At 48.2% G+C, this 13,953-nt stretch overlaps 1 protein-coding gene across 1 annotated transcript; it reads right to left on the bottom strand.

The window, feature by feature from the left end:
* Positions 1-371: 371 nt before the first annotated feature.
* KLRG1 (killer cell lectin like receptor G1) lies at positions 372-10,575 on the bottom strand. The gene is made up of 5 exons (XM_009937863.2): positions 10,458-10,575; positions 4,941-5,033; positions 4,038-4,189; positions 2,003-2,106; positions 372-1,021 (listed from the first exon to the last, which is right to left on the bottom strand). Exons 1-5 carry the CDS (start codon positions 10,573-10,575, stop codon positions 910-912), a joined length of 579 nt encoding a protein of 192 aa, XP_009936165.2. The 3' UTR covers positions 372-909.
* Positions 10,576-13,953: the final 3,378 nt, after the last annotated feature.

The following is a 13,953-nucleotide window of genomic DNA, read 5'->3' as shown; positions in this document are numbered from 1 at the left end:
CAGGTGTGTGGAAATCCAACCTACTGTCTCACCCTGAATGTTGACTGTGGCTTTATGCTGTTCACACTCCTAGCCTGCCTCTGCTCTGTTTGCACTGAAAGCTCCTTGTAGTAAGGATTTGTCCACTGCTTCCTCTCTCTGCAGTATGAAATTGCAGAGGTGGAGAGGGGAACACGTTCTTGTTTGATTCAATAATAACACACAATTGACTGTATTCCTTTGACTCCAGAAGTCCAGCCTCTTGTCTAGTTTGGTTGAAGTTGGCCTAGAAAACACGGTGCGCAGTTGGTTCCTTCCAACAGAGAAAAGTAATGACATGGGTACACACTTTTAGTCCAGTGCAGTACTGGAGATTTATTTTCCCTTCTGGATTTACAGGAGTTGTAGTTTCATGTCACTGTTTTCTCTCCCACTCATAGCACTGGGATGCAAAAGGAGAGGCTGCCACTGGGCGACGTCTGCTTATATGTTTCCGACAGTGAACAGAAGGCTTAATTTTCTTAGTCCCGCTGGCACCAGACAATGCAGATGCAGGGAATGGAAATGAAATCTGATGCTTGGGAATGGAGGAAAATGGCCAGCTCACCCTCAGAGATCTGAAGACCCAGCGTCTCTTGTCGCAAAACTTTTGTTTGCCCTTCCAGGACAAATAAGGAAAGACTAGGGCAAGGAATATGTCCCAGGTCTCATCTGGTCACAAACAGCAGTAAACCAACAGACATGGACTAAGAATGTATCTACTGCTGAGGATAACTCACTTTTATGGGCAACAAACCTGTCCCTGCAAAACACCTTTGTGAGGGTGTGGAAAGGGCAAGTCCTTGGTCTTGTACAGAGCTTTGGTTTGCAGGACAACAGTCCACTTGTATCACTGATGAGATGGTTATGAGATGAAAAAGCACATGGGATTTATCTAAGAGATTTCTCACAGATCCAGGGAGCAGCAAATTCACAGCTGGAGGCCTGAAAGAGGTCTTTCATTAGCACAACACAGTGTTGCACAGGGCTGTTAAAGAGGACTCTGCAAGAGACACAGAACAAAAGTGAGACTGAGAGAAAATGCTGAGATTGTCTCCTTAAGGCAAGAAAGAAAAAACATCTGATTTTGAAGGGTGAAGCCCAGAGGAAGTGAAAGAACCCACCCTCCAAAGGGCAGCTGTTAGAAACCAAAACGTACACCAAAAAAACTATCTACCTGGAGATTCCACATCTAGGTAATTTTGCCACTGTGGAAGCCAAATCAGAACCAAACATAGACACAATGCCCTGCAGTGTCAGTGATATCCACCAGCATGAGAACGGCAGTGGTCAGTGTTTCATGGAAAGATGATCACCTCCAAGGAGTTTGTAAGAACAGAAAGCTGGATTTCAGACGGGAACAAAGCCAAATGCTTAGAGTACTGACCTACTGACTGCAAGATCTTGGGCGAGTCTCCTTGCTGAAGAAGTGTTAGAGACTAACTCATAGCGTTAACTGCCATAAAATGGAAAGGGCCATGCAAAGTCACTGGACCAATTCATAATGTTCTCCCTCATGAGAACGTTGAGTTTTGTGTGAGTAAATGCTGAGCCAAAATTAAGGTTCTGACTTGGGCTGGCACCAGCAAAGCAGCAAAGGGCTGGGTTATCGCACCCAGTGACATCAGCACTTGGCAGAATGGGTGCAAAGTGGCTAAACCCAGTAAAGCCAAGGTGGACCACATGCCTTATTGACTGAGCAACTGAGTGAGCAGTGCAGGCAAGTAATTCTTGGTCTGAGCAGCTGGAGGGAAGCAGAGAGTGAGATGTTAACATTAGCCCTGCTTTTCACAGGTACATGCCTTTACAAGGCGTAGGGCAGTAGAAAGTAGACCCTTTTCAGTTCAGTGCCGCACAGGTAACAGTAAGAAGAAAATCTGCCCAGGAAGAGAGCTCCTGAGATCTGGCGCAGGAACTCTGGGTGTTGTGGAACACCAGGCAATCTGAATTAGCACTGTTGTATTTAAAACAGAATTAAACTCACTTGGTGGCATTGAGTATAGACCCATCTTCCCAAATCCATCCAGAGCCTGTGATGTTCCTCAGTCCAATCCAGAAACATTCTGTCTGAATACTCTTGAACAGGTCCTAAAAGTGGTGACAAATTACAAAGTGACTAATGACAGCCAGACTGAAAATGGAGGTAAGGATGAGGAAAGAGAACAGAGAGCAAGATACATCCCCTGGCCCGACTGTTCCTCAAGTGGCTGACAGTACTGCCCCTCCACACCTTATAATCAGGAAGATCAGCCCTGCAGATCATGCCTGGAACAACTGCTATGTGTACACTCACAAGGAAGTAAGTCTGCTTTCAAGGGTCCTGGGCACATTCTTCAAAGGACATTTCTCAAGGCAATATATGTGTACCAACTGCACCCCAGCCTCCTGGAGTTTCCTATACAGAGCTTTACGTAGCAACGTGTGCTATTAGTATTAATGCTCTACTGCAAGCTAGCTAGCAAGCTAATACAAAGTATTAACAATTAAAGGTAAAACCAGGTCAGGGCAGGAAGTGCAGGCACTGACAGATCTGTGTAAATAGCCCAGGACCAGAGATCTTCACATTTTATACAAACTTTCCTCCTACGTGTTTTCAATGTTCGTTTCCTTTTGCCTAACCTTTAACTCCTGTTTACTTTTAAAAGCTGAAGCCTGCAACAGAAGCTCGGCCCTGAAGTAAATTCCATCCCCGCCCACAAAGACAAAAAAGACAAAGACAAAAGAGAGAGTTTGTCTTGTCCACATTTGCTACCCAACAACAGCAACCTTTCAGTGGTATGACTGTGCCCATCCTTATCTCCTGCTGCCATTAACAAAGCTTCAGAGCAGACATCTTCACACAGAGGCATTAACAAAGCTGGCTTGGCAACACGGTGGGAATGGAGCAGCTTGAGGAATGCCCGAGTGTGGTTAGGAGGTGACTGTGCTTCCCGGGCAGAGGGAGGCTGAACAGTCACAGCCTTTGCAGCACAGGGTGTGCATAAGCAGATAGCTAGGAGAGTCTTGCTTACACGGGGAATTCTGAGCAGGGATAACGGGTAGCACTCCAGTAGCAGAGACAGTGGTAATAAAGCAGCCAGACCAGGGAGGCTTTCCTCTTGCAGAGAAACAGGCAATCTGGAGAAGATGAGTATTTCCCAAGGAATCAGGATTTGCCTAAGAAAGTGTGAGAGCCTGGTACACGCTCCCAGTCAAGCAGAGACCTGGCTTTGTAAGCCCCCACACAACATCATACAATGCAACTTCTGTCCAGGGACTGGAAACTGTCCACGTTCATTGGACCTGAGCTAATAAGCCCTGGCTTGCAGAAAACCAGATCAAGTACTTCTGCTCTACTTAGGCAGACGTGCCTCACCTCCCTAGTGATCAGCTCTACCCGTTTCTCTAGCGGTCACGCACGCCCCTGGCCCCAGTGAACACCTGCTGGAAAATGTGCGGTGGAACATACGGTTTCTGATTTCACCAGCACAGCTGAGGTTTTTTTGGCAGACAGAGGACGTAAGCATTGAAAACAGACTGAGAAAGAAATGCCCGTGCATGAACTTAGGGAGTGGCAAGGATCACTGAGCAGGAGGAGATGGAGTTGCAGGGAGAGGCATGGCTTTTGCAAAGGAAGTGTTTCTGAGGAATGAGGACGTATTGTTTTGTAGGCAATGAGTACAGATACTGCACAGTGCCACAGTCTTTCCCTGTAACCATTCATATCAGCCTTGTTGGAGCTAGGAGGGGAGGTAGAGAGGGGCAGTGGAGAAGGCTGTCTCCTAACATCCTCCTTAGGATGACTCTGAGTAGCTGAGAGTGACCCATGCCTCTCCTTTCTCCCCGTTGCTTCTTTGCCTGCTGGGAGCTTCTAAGGTGCATACTGAAACTGGAAGTGCATTATAACTATAGTCGCAGTCATAAATCCCTCCTCTCCTTTAAAGTCAAAATATTGCTAGAGTGACAGCACTCCTTGGATGTCAGTCACTGAGATATCGGCAAGGAAATGGAAGATTCTCAAAGAACAAGAAAACCATTACCATTTCGCTGGTATCGCTGATCACCAGGAGATGAGCTCCCTGCGCCCGGCAGGATTGCTGGCTGGAATACCAGTCCTTCCTCTCCTTGGAGAAGGAGTAGCAGCTCCCTCTGTAGGCTACCCACTGCTCGGGGCAGCGTTGGTGGGAGTCACCTGTAAAGGAATCAAAACACCAGCTTTTCTCTACGATTAACCAACAGAAGGACACTTGTCGGCAAGGACCTGCTGAAAAGCAACTCTTCCTGATAGTTGCAACGCAGAAAACACAAGTCAGGATAAGCATTTAAAAATAAGAACGCATGAACACTGAACTTCAGATCGTCTGTGCAATTTCCAAATCTTCGTACAAGTCACGTGCACTCTGATGCTGGTGCAACCTTCCACCCCCAGCCCCGCCCCGGGTTTCCTCTGAACTACTCAGATACCTGAGAAACAAAATCAGCTATCTGGAAACAGACGACACTCTGGGTGTGCAAAAAGTAAGGGAAAAAATGACATCATTCTGTGGGTAGAGTGTGATCATGTCACAGATTTCAAGCAGCAAACAGTAGGCTCTCCCACATGGTCTAGCAACTCACACACGCATACAAAAGTGTTATAGACCTTGCATATTTGTCTTACAGTTTACCACTGTAATTATAGCAGACAAGTCTACAAAAACCTTTCAATGTATTTCACTGCTCTTTGCCACAGGATCTGAAATGGGTTGCCTGGGGTCTGCACAAGGAATATATTCTTCAAAATATTCTGGACAGGCAGTGGGCACTTAAGGCTCGTAGAAACATAAAACAACTTCTGATTTAACCCCATATAAGGGAGTTCAGTATCTGAATGCCTGTGCTTAGAAAAGTCTCCGGTCCTTTGCTGTTGGTTGCTTACCCTCAGTACCCATTTGTGCACTTACTCATCTTCCAAATCAAAGCAGTTGCAAGGATGACACTCAGCATCGCAAAGCCTATAGCCAAGCCTGGCACAACTGCTGGCCACCGACAGGGAGCTTGAAAGAGAAAAGAAACCACAGTGAACAGGAGCTACATGAAAACTGATGCTGGTTTTAGGCAGTTTGCTCGTGTCCTGGGTATTTCCATAAGGAATTCCACTATTCAGAGCATCCCTGTCTGTCTGCACTCCACCCATCACTGCCACCACTGTCCCTGCTCAGCTTCCCCATGGCCTCCCCGCACTGTTGCCCATCAGCCCATGTCCCTGTTTCAGCTCGGCTGGGGCCATCGGTCCCTGCCTGAGCTTCCCGGGAGGTGTGCCTGTCTCCAGGTCAGCCACAGCCCTGCTCCTGCGGGGCCACCGAGCTGGCCGGTCCAGCTGAAGCTTGGCATGGAAACACAGGGCTGCACTGCTACAGCCACCATGCTCCAGCTTGAATGCAAAAATAAACCCCAGGCCCTTCCCCAGCTTTCTCAGCAACAGGTTTAACCTCAGCATCCTGTTCACAGGCTCAGACACAGTCGCGTTACACCTTCCCAGGACGCTCCCAAGTCCATCTCGTGCTCTCCTCTGCCTGGAGAGGTGGGGTGGCAGGATGGGAGGGCCAGCCTCGAAGACCTTGGGATGTCCCTCCACACTTCGACCGCCACCATCGCTGTTTACTTGCTGCCAGCGGCAGAGGGTGGCTCTTCAGGGCAACCTCCACCGTGGCCCCGCATGGCTTCCTTTCAAAGGGCAGGGCAGCACTGGCACGTAGAGATCTGCTCATGCACAGCACAACATGTTAACCTCCAGGCTACACCCTGCTCTCCCGTTGTTGTCTGCCAGAGCTGAGAGGCATTCACTTCACACAAGCTGAAAAAAATCTCCTCTCTCCCAGGTTGAGAAAAGGATGACACTTAGTGCCACGGATGAGCTCCAGAGGGGTTTGGTTTGCTTGTCTTATTAATCCCAGTATGACAGCTGCATAGCCAATAGGACTTTCTAAGAAGCACTGAATCCGCAGCTAATGGTTACCGATGTTATGGAACCCAGGATTTCCTTAAGGCTTCTGCCTTAAGCTTATGTGCCACATCCTGTTCCTGTGGTGCTCCAAAATTCAATGGAAGGGTCCCTGGTGAAACTCATGAAATCTGAGGTGATTCTCTCTTGGTCATGTCACAAGACCCAAAGAAACATATCTGTACTTCTTACAAAGGCTAGGAGTCTGAGGAGTAAGATGGAGGGAGGGTAAGGCTAGCTTTAGCCAGACACTACGACAGCAAGTACATCAAAAACTTGGTGGAAGAAGGGCTGTGAGCAGGATGTCATAGCAATAGCATACAATATACACAGGGAAGACAGAGGGGACTGTTCTCTACTCAAGTAAAATTGCAGTCAAATTAGGTTAAATAACTCACGTCATCAAGAAGCAACAGTAACAGCATCCCCACAAACCAGGCAAATCCTACTAAATGGAATATGGGTTGGAATTATATTATGTACTGTCAGACAAGGATGGTGACAGCACTCATGAACCAGAACTAAAATCCAGAGCAACTGTGAGGGAAGCATGGTGATGACAAGCATCAACTAATTGCATTAAATTATGCAAACGCCATGCCAGGGCATGATGCTGAGACTGAACGTGTAGACACCGTCAATAGGCATCTCGCAGAGTGGCGAGCTGGGAAACAGAAAGCGAACAGGCTCGTGACTGCCCTGAGCTGTGCTCAGGCCACCCAGGTCACCACGGCTCCATCCAGCAGCTTCTCTGCTGCAGTGAACACAAATGCATTGGGATTCAACAGAGCCAAAAAAACCCAACAACAACAACAAAAGGCACTGTGGTATAATAATTTCAAAATGGGAAACTACAGGAAAATGAAGAAGTTTGTCAGAGAGAAGTTAAGAGGGATGGTTAAAAGAATAAAATATTTGCAAGCAGGAGGGGAGACTTTTTTTAGGATCTCTCAGTGGAGGCTGAAAACAAATGCACATCACGTATCAAGAATATTGTGGGAAGGACAAAGAAAGCCAGCGCTAAAGGAGAAGTGGAAGGGACTTCACTTAAAAACAAGAATGCATCCTTTAAGCACTGGAAGCATTGTCCAAATACAGACAGCAGACAAGCTCAATAAATTAATAAAAATTCATTTATTTTGATCTTAGAGCAGGCCTACCAGTTTTAAGACCAGTTTCTGGTTTATAGCAATATATTTAGACATGCGGTTTTGGCTAAAAGAAGTTCCTAAGGTAACAAGGGAGAGTGCAAAGAAGCTTTGTCGTCAGCATCATTCTTCTGGTAGAAAGATCTTTCCTAAGGTAAAGGTTTTGTTGTATCCTGAAGCTTGCAGGATCTTCTAGCTGCCCCACTTGTAGTTAAAAAAACAGCAACATTCATTTATTTAATCATTATTAAAGAACAAAACCCCGTCTCTTTTCAGTTACAAAACACAGAAAGACTTTTCAGTTACAACCTACTCTTCAGCTTCAGGCAAGAGGACAAGGGGAGAACTGAAGGACTTGAATGGGGTAGCTGTTCTCTCTGCCTGCTCCCCATTCCTCTTATAAGGTCACCTTTTTACCTCTGGTGATGCGGGTTTTGCCACCAGATTAAACCTCAAGAGAAAGGAGTCAGCCCGAGCTTAAGGGGTAGGGTGGAGCTTCTTCTCTGCAGATTGCAATTGAAAACTAATTAAAAGAGGATAAATATCTGTTGAAATGCAATTCTTTGTTCTGAGATGACATTTCCGAGGATTTGCACTTCTGTTTTCCTTCCTCTCTTGCCTCTCAAAGAAGCTATCATCTCCTGCGTCCTCCAGATCCCTGCTCCGGATCTTAGGGAAAACTACTTCCCGGAGAAGGGACTGGGGTGACAGCGCAACAGTTAATCCTCCAATGTCAGCGCAGGGCGTCTGTCCCGTTGGAGCTGGTGCCTCCTGGCAACGAAGGGAGCAGTTCACCCTCCATTGTTTCACACCAACTGCGGACAAAGGAACTGACTCGAACTGACTCGACTCAGCATCCAAACAAAATCCCAGGGCACCTCCACAACCAGAGCAGCGGGAAAGTTCACTTCAGTTCTTAAAAATGAAAAATTATGCAATTAGATAATTCTGGGAGGAAAAAAGAGAGTGAAGGGGGGCAAGTCGTTAAAGGTGAATTTAAGCCTCACTTGAACTGCAGTGAACAACGCAGGGAAGTGGAATAAAAAATTTCATGAATCGGGATTTTTACCCCTTGCAAAAGGGGTCTCTGCAGTTCCTCCTTTTCAAAACAGGTTGAAGGGTTTGTGTTTGACCCTCAGCCCCTGGAGTACATGTGAAGCTCTTGTAGAAAAGGAAGGGAAAGAAGTACCTGAGATGAGTTTGAAACATGGGAGGGAAACCTGAACGAAGCATCCAGAAATATTTCCATGTAGTCATCTGAGGAACTGTGGAAGAGTCCCCGCAAGGGAAGGCAGAAGTAGACGGGTGGATATTTAACATACATACCCAATGTTATAACTTTCTAGTATACAAAACACCCAGTTAGTTCTGTCAGATCTCTGGAGAACAGACTGTGATACGCTGCATTCATCTGCAAGCAACATGACCCAGTATTTTCAGGTTTGGGAGTCCAGATTCAGTTCAAAAACTGAAAGCTGTTAGTATTTTGTAATTCAAGTCTCCTAGGACAATCCGAAAAATGTCATTGTGCTGTCCCACACAGCTCCCCTCAGCTCCTGCCTGTGTCCATATGGGTGCAGCATGATTACTGAAGGCCAGGGAGGAGGACTCGAGAAAGAAGGACCCTGTCCTTGGCTATGGCACAGACCCGGTTACTCGCTGTTACTACAAGCATGTCACAGGCTAACACCATCTTAAGTGACAGCCGGACTGGTATTTTGGTAGTGTGGCATATCTAGGGCTCTCTGGAAGCCAGAAGCCAGAAGATAGCTAGGGTAACTCTTCATCTTCAAGGAGTCCATGAGAGCCAAAACCAGTGGGTTTGACCAGAGGACTGATCTATACGTCTGTGAGATACCTGTAATACTGGGTCAGAGAGACGACTTGGTAGCAACGGTGTGGATTTGAAAATAGAGATGAAATACCTGAGAGCACATCTCTCAAAAGCGATGGCGGCGGGGACAGAGTTGAAAATACAGACATTCTAAAGAAAGGTACTTAAACTGCGCTCCTTAGGGACTCCCTGCACGCAGAACGGAGCTGGGAAATGATCAAACAATATGCAGAGAAAGTGTGTTCAAAGATCAGCTTACTTATTTTAGGCCCTTTGACTTTAGCTCAAAAAGATGAGGGTACAGAACAGAATTTGGAGAGCAGGAATATTAAAAAGAAAACTGCAAACAACCCAAGAGGTCATCAGGTAATCCCCACCTCCAACAGGGTGAGAGTGAACACAAACGGCAGGGAATTAAGGGATGTCGCTGTGTTTTCTGATGCAACAGAAAACACCATTTCTGACGAAAACATGTGCAAAAGCAAGACTGCCTTCCAAGCAGATGGAGTGCGATTACCAGATAGGAACCTGGGGGTTTCTGTGCTGGCTTTGCTGCCATAGTGCAGCAAGTGACCAGGCAGCGGTAACACCCACAGATGTATGCATTTATCCTGATCAGGGCGCAGAAATCTTGTGTCCCAGAGCGAGAGCCCCCTTTGCTGTAACAGCTCTGGAAAAAAGCTAAGGACAAGCGCGAGTGTTGCAGCCAGTGCAACGCAACTCATCTAAAGCACATGGGCATTTCGAGGGAAAGCAATCAGCTCATGGGAAGGAGACACTTACAAAGAACGATCTCCGATGCAAAATCGCACTCTTCTAAGGTGGTATTTCTCAACTAACCAGTCAGAGAAACTGCTCAGTGTGACATTCGCAAAGCATAAACAGGGGGAATGGAGCAGAAATAAGGAGAGAGAAAATTTAAGGAAAGCGCTAAGAACATCTTGCTGATAGTAAAATGCCCTGCAGAACTGTCTCAAGGCAAAAGCTGAAAATTTTCTCACTGGGAGGTATGTAAAACCAGAACAGAGAAAACACAGGAAAAAATGTATCACAAAAGAATCCTGCAGAGCCCCACAGGAGACAGACTGGTTGATCTCATATGCCTGCTCTGTCTCTGATCTCTGATTAGCATACGCCTCTAATTTATCTGTACTCACATCTCGCCTGCCCTTCAAAGAACTATTGCTGACAATCTTATTGCTGATGAGCAGAGAACTCTAAAACTGCAAACCTCTTTCGGAGAAAAGGATGCCTGGTTTGGGTGCCCAGGAGTAGACACCGAAAGGGATCTGAGGGAGAGAGGGAGGAGAACAATGCTGGGTCTCTGACCCATCGGCTTTTATCACAGTAAAACACTCACTGTAATCTTAGAACCAAAGCAAGAGCACCGTGAGTTGGCACTCGAAGTCAGTGGCCAGCTCAGAGAGTTTTTGTTTGATTTTGCTTTCGCTCAGAATAAAATCTGTTCTTGACCTACCTCGTCCAGCTTCCTTGCCTCTCCTTTCCTGTCCAGCTTTGGCCCTTGGTGGCAGAGTCTGAGAGAATTTGACAGAAGTATAAATTATTTCCTCACTCGCTTCAGCTGCAGAAGTTTCTGATCTGCTTCCCTCCATGCCAAAGTAAAGAGTGCGTATGACAAGATGTTTCGATCAGGCTGTTGAGCGACAGGGCTCAACGCCTGTGAAACAGGAAACCTGAGGCTACATTCAGAAGTCAAGAAATGTGAAGTTGCAGCCTCTATCTCCAGCTGCTCAAAATAGCCAAATTTACAACAGAATGGAGAGCACTGGAAGTGCAACAACTTCCATTTCCTAACCTGACGGGGGATTTCTTAACAGCCATCAGTGGAAGAGGTGATTAATCACAAAGCGCGTGGGTATTCTAATAGTTGCCAGTGCAAGAGGTTGTGATTACACCGATGCAGTAATTGTGAGAACCTGTGTTGCTTTGAAGAGCTCCCTCTCAGGAAAGAAGCAGGTGGATAGCAAGAGAACAAGGTGAAAAAGGTGAATAGTGAGAGTGCAAGGTGAAAAGTGGGATAAGCAATGGCTACAGCAAACTGGCAGCCAGCTGCTGTCAAAAGGGAAGGAGAAATGGACAGTGTGTGTTTGAGAAGGAACCCTTGCGAGCTTTGGACAATCCTACTAGGAGCTCTGTCTACACCCAGCACCCAGTGTGAATGTGCCCAAGACACAGGCAGGGACTGAAAGCAGGCATCGCTCAAGGCCCTCTGAGTCAACATGTCAACAGCGTGAGCATGGGAGAGATGTGGACATCCTGGAGACAGTCTAGCGAAGGGTTACAAAGATGATGACAGCACTGGAGCATCTCTCCTGCCAGGAAAGGCTGAGAGAGCTGGGACTGCTTAACCTGAAAAAGAGTAGTCTCGGTGAGGGTCTTATTAATGTTTGTAAATACCTGAAGGGAGGGTACAAGAAGAGCCAGGCTTTTTTCAGTGGTGCCCAGTGACAGGACAAGAGGCAATGGGCACAAACCGAAACACGGGAGGTTCCCTCCGAACACCAGGAAAACATTTTTTACTGTGATGGTGATGGAACACTGGCATAGGTTGGCTGGAGAGGTTGTGGGGGCAACTGGCTGTAGGTGGCCCTGCTTGAGCACGGGGTTGGACCAGATGACCTTGAGATGTCCCTTGCAGCCTCAACCTTCTTTGACTCTGTGGTCAGCAACAACAGGAAAGGATAGTTTTCTTCTGAACTAGTGAAGATTGACCACTGACAAGAATGGTCGGGAGTACTGATGCTGCTAGCATCCTGAGAAACCTCTTAGCTGCGTGGTTTTTGTCTCGATCCAGATTCTGATCCCTTCCAGGTCATACTCAGACTGGAGATGCTTGCCAGGCTCGGGGTGTACCTCTTCCTCGCTAGTACAGTTCATTTACAAGAATTGCCTGGGCATTCTCAACAAAGGAGTTTGCTGTGGTTTTCGGTTCTAGAACAGGGGCGATTGCTCCCCGTCCCGGTGACATGCTGTAAATCTGAGAAGCGGTTGCCCAGGAGGATGCTTAGTTTTGCTACAACGCACGTGTCTGGGCAGGCACGGACCGGTTATTTCTGCAGATCCCTCCATTACACACTTGCCTCTCAGGGCGGCACATCGCACCCACGAGATTCCTTCCAAACCTGGGTGGGGCCTGCAGGCAGCAAGACAGCGAGTCCGTACTGGAGAGGAAGGGGAAGGCAGAAGAAGGAGGAAAGTGTCTGCTGAATGCTTTGAGCGGATATTAGAGAAGCCTGAAGAGAGCCATCAAGTCCAGAGAGGGAGAATTTGCTGTAGTCGTGACGAGAGCTTAGCTGGGAACGTAATCTGTGTGGCTGGAAAGAAACCGGTCAGATTCTGACGCTGCTTACGCGCCCTGATCACGGGGAAAAGTCCAAAGGCGCTGCAGGCTGCCTGCGGGGCCGCTGCCATCACGCCGACGGCGTTATTTGTGGAGAACTGGAGGAGCGAAGGCCAGCGGGGAAGAATTAAGAGCTCTGTTTTGACGTGTTTTACCGTTTTCTCTGAAACATCAGCAACAAGCTGAGTTCTTGGTTTGGGCGGGAAACAGAGAGGAAGCAGTGACACCGCGCCGCAGGAGGGTATGCAGCCAACACACCGCTAATGGCCAACTATGAATATAAATAAACCCGACCTCTGCAGCCGAGGTGTCCCTGCCATCCTCCCCGTGGCATCAGCAGTGGGACAGAAATCACAGCAGCACTAATTCGATGAGTTTCCCAGGAGCCAACAATGCTCCTTCCCAGTTCCTCGCCAGCGAAGAGGCACACCGTCGGGAAGCCACCCAAACTCCCCTCAAACGAGCGGCTTCCCTCGCACGTTGAGAAGTTTGCTAAATCCAGCATCTCTTTCTTCATTAAAAGATGCAAAGCCCTCAGAGCTCTGGCGAAGAGCGCCTGTCCCGCCCAGTAACGGAGCCCTGGGAAGCGGGCTGCCTTACCCACAGCGGGGGCACGGCTCGGGACGAGAAATGTCGTTTGAATATGCCAGTCTCAAATTGCTCCTAGCTTTACAGAATCACAGAATCATTAAGGTTGGAAAAGACCTCTAAGATCATCAACTCCAACCGTCAACCCAATCCCACCATGCCTGCTGAACCATGTCCCGAAGTGCCACGTCTACACATTTTTTGAACACCTCCAAGGACGGTGACTCCACCACCTCCCTGGGCAGCCTGTTCCAGTGCCTGACCACTCTTTCAGTACAGAAATTTTTCCTGATATCGGATCTGAACCTCCCCTGGGGCAACTCGAGGCCATTTCACAGAATCACAGCATGTTCGGGGTTGGAAGGGACCTCTGTGGGTCATCCAGTCCAACCCCCCTGCTGAAGCAGGGTCACCTACAGCAGGCTGCACAGGACCTTGTCCAGGCGGGTCTGGAATATCTCCAGAGAAGGAGACTCCACAACCTCCCTGGGCAGCCTGTTCCACGGCTCCATCACCCTCAGAGGGAAGAAGTTCTCCCTCGTGTTCAGATGGAACTTCCTCTGCTTCAGTTTGTGCCCATTGCCCCTTGTCCTGTTGCTGGGCACCACTGAAAAGAGTCTGGCCCCATCCTCCTGACACCCACCCTTCAGATATTTATAGGCATTTATAAGGTCCCCTCGCAGCCTTCTCTTCCTCAGGCTGAACAAGCCCAGCTCCCTCAGCGTCTCCTCGTAGAAGAGATTCTCCAGTCCCCTCACCATCCTCGTAGCCCTCCGTTGGACTCTCTCCAGCAGTTCCTCATCTTTCTTGAAGTGGGGAGCCCAGAACTGGACACAGTACTCCAGATGGGGCCTCACTAGGGCAGTGTAGAGGGGAAGGAGAACCTCCCTCGCCCTGCTGGCCACACTCCTCCTAATGCATCCCAGGATCCCACTGGCCTTCTTGGCAGCCAGAGCACACTGCTGGCTCGTGGTTAACCTATCGTCCACCAGGACACCCAGGTCCCTCTCCGCAGAGCTGCTCTCCAGCAGGTCCACCCCAA

The sequence above is a fragment of the Opisthocomus hoazin genome, chromosome 1 (assembly GCF_030867145.1).
Source record: "Opisthocomus hoazin isolate bOpiHoa1 chromosome 1, bOpiHoa1.hap1, whole genome shotgun sequence".
In the NCBI taxonomy this organism is placed as follows: Eukaryota; Metazoa; Chordata; class Aves; order Opisthocomiformes; family Opisthocomidae; genus Opisthocomus; species Opisthocomus hoazin.
This window is presented reverse-complemented; position numbering and strand designations above follow the sequence as displayed.

What these genes read in the sequence shown, in the direction of transcription:
- KLRG1 (XM_009937863.2), bottom strand. Translation starts at nt 10,575, where the DNA reads ATGGAGGGAAGCAGATCAGAAACTTCTGCAGCTGAAGCGAGTGAGGAA. An exon ending in AGCTGGACAGGAAAGGAGAG is followed by an intron (nt 5,034 to 10,457) that starts GCAAGGAAGCTG and finishes TTCTCTTTCAAG; the next exon opens with CTCCCTGTCGGTGGCCAGCA. An exon ending in TGCTTTGATTTGGAAGATGA is followed by an intron (nt 4,190 to 4,940) that starts GTAAGTGCACAA and finishes ATTCCTTTACAG; the next exon opens with GTGACTCCCACCAACGCTGC.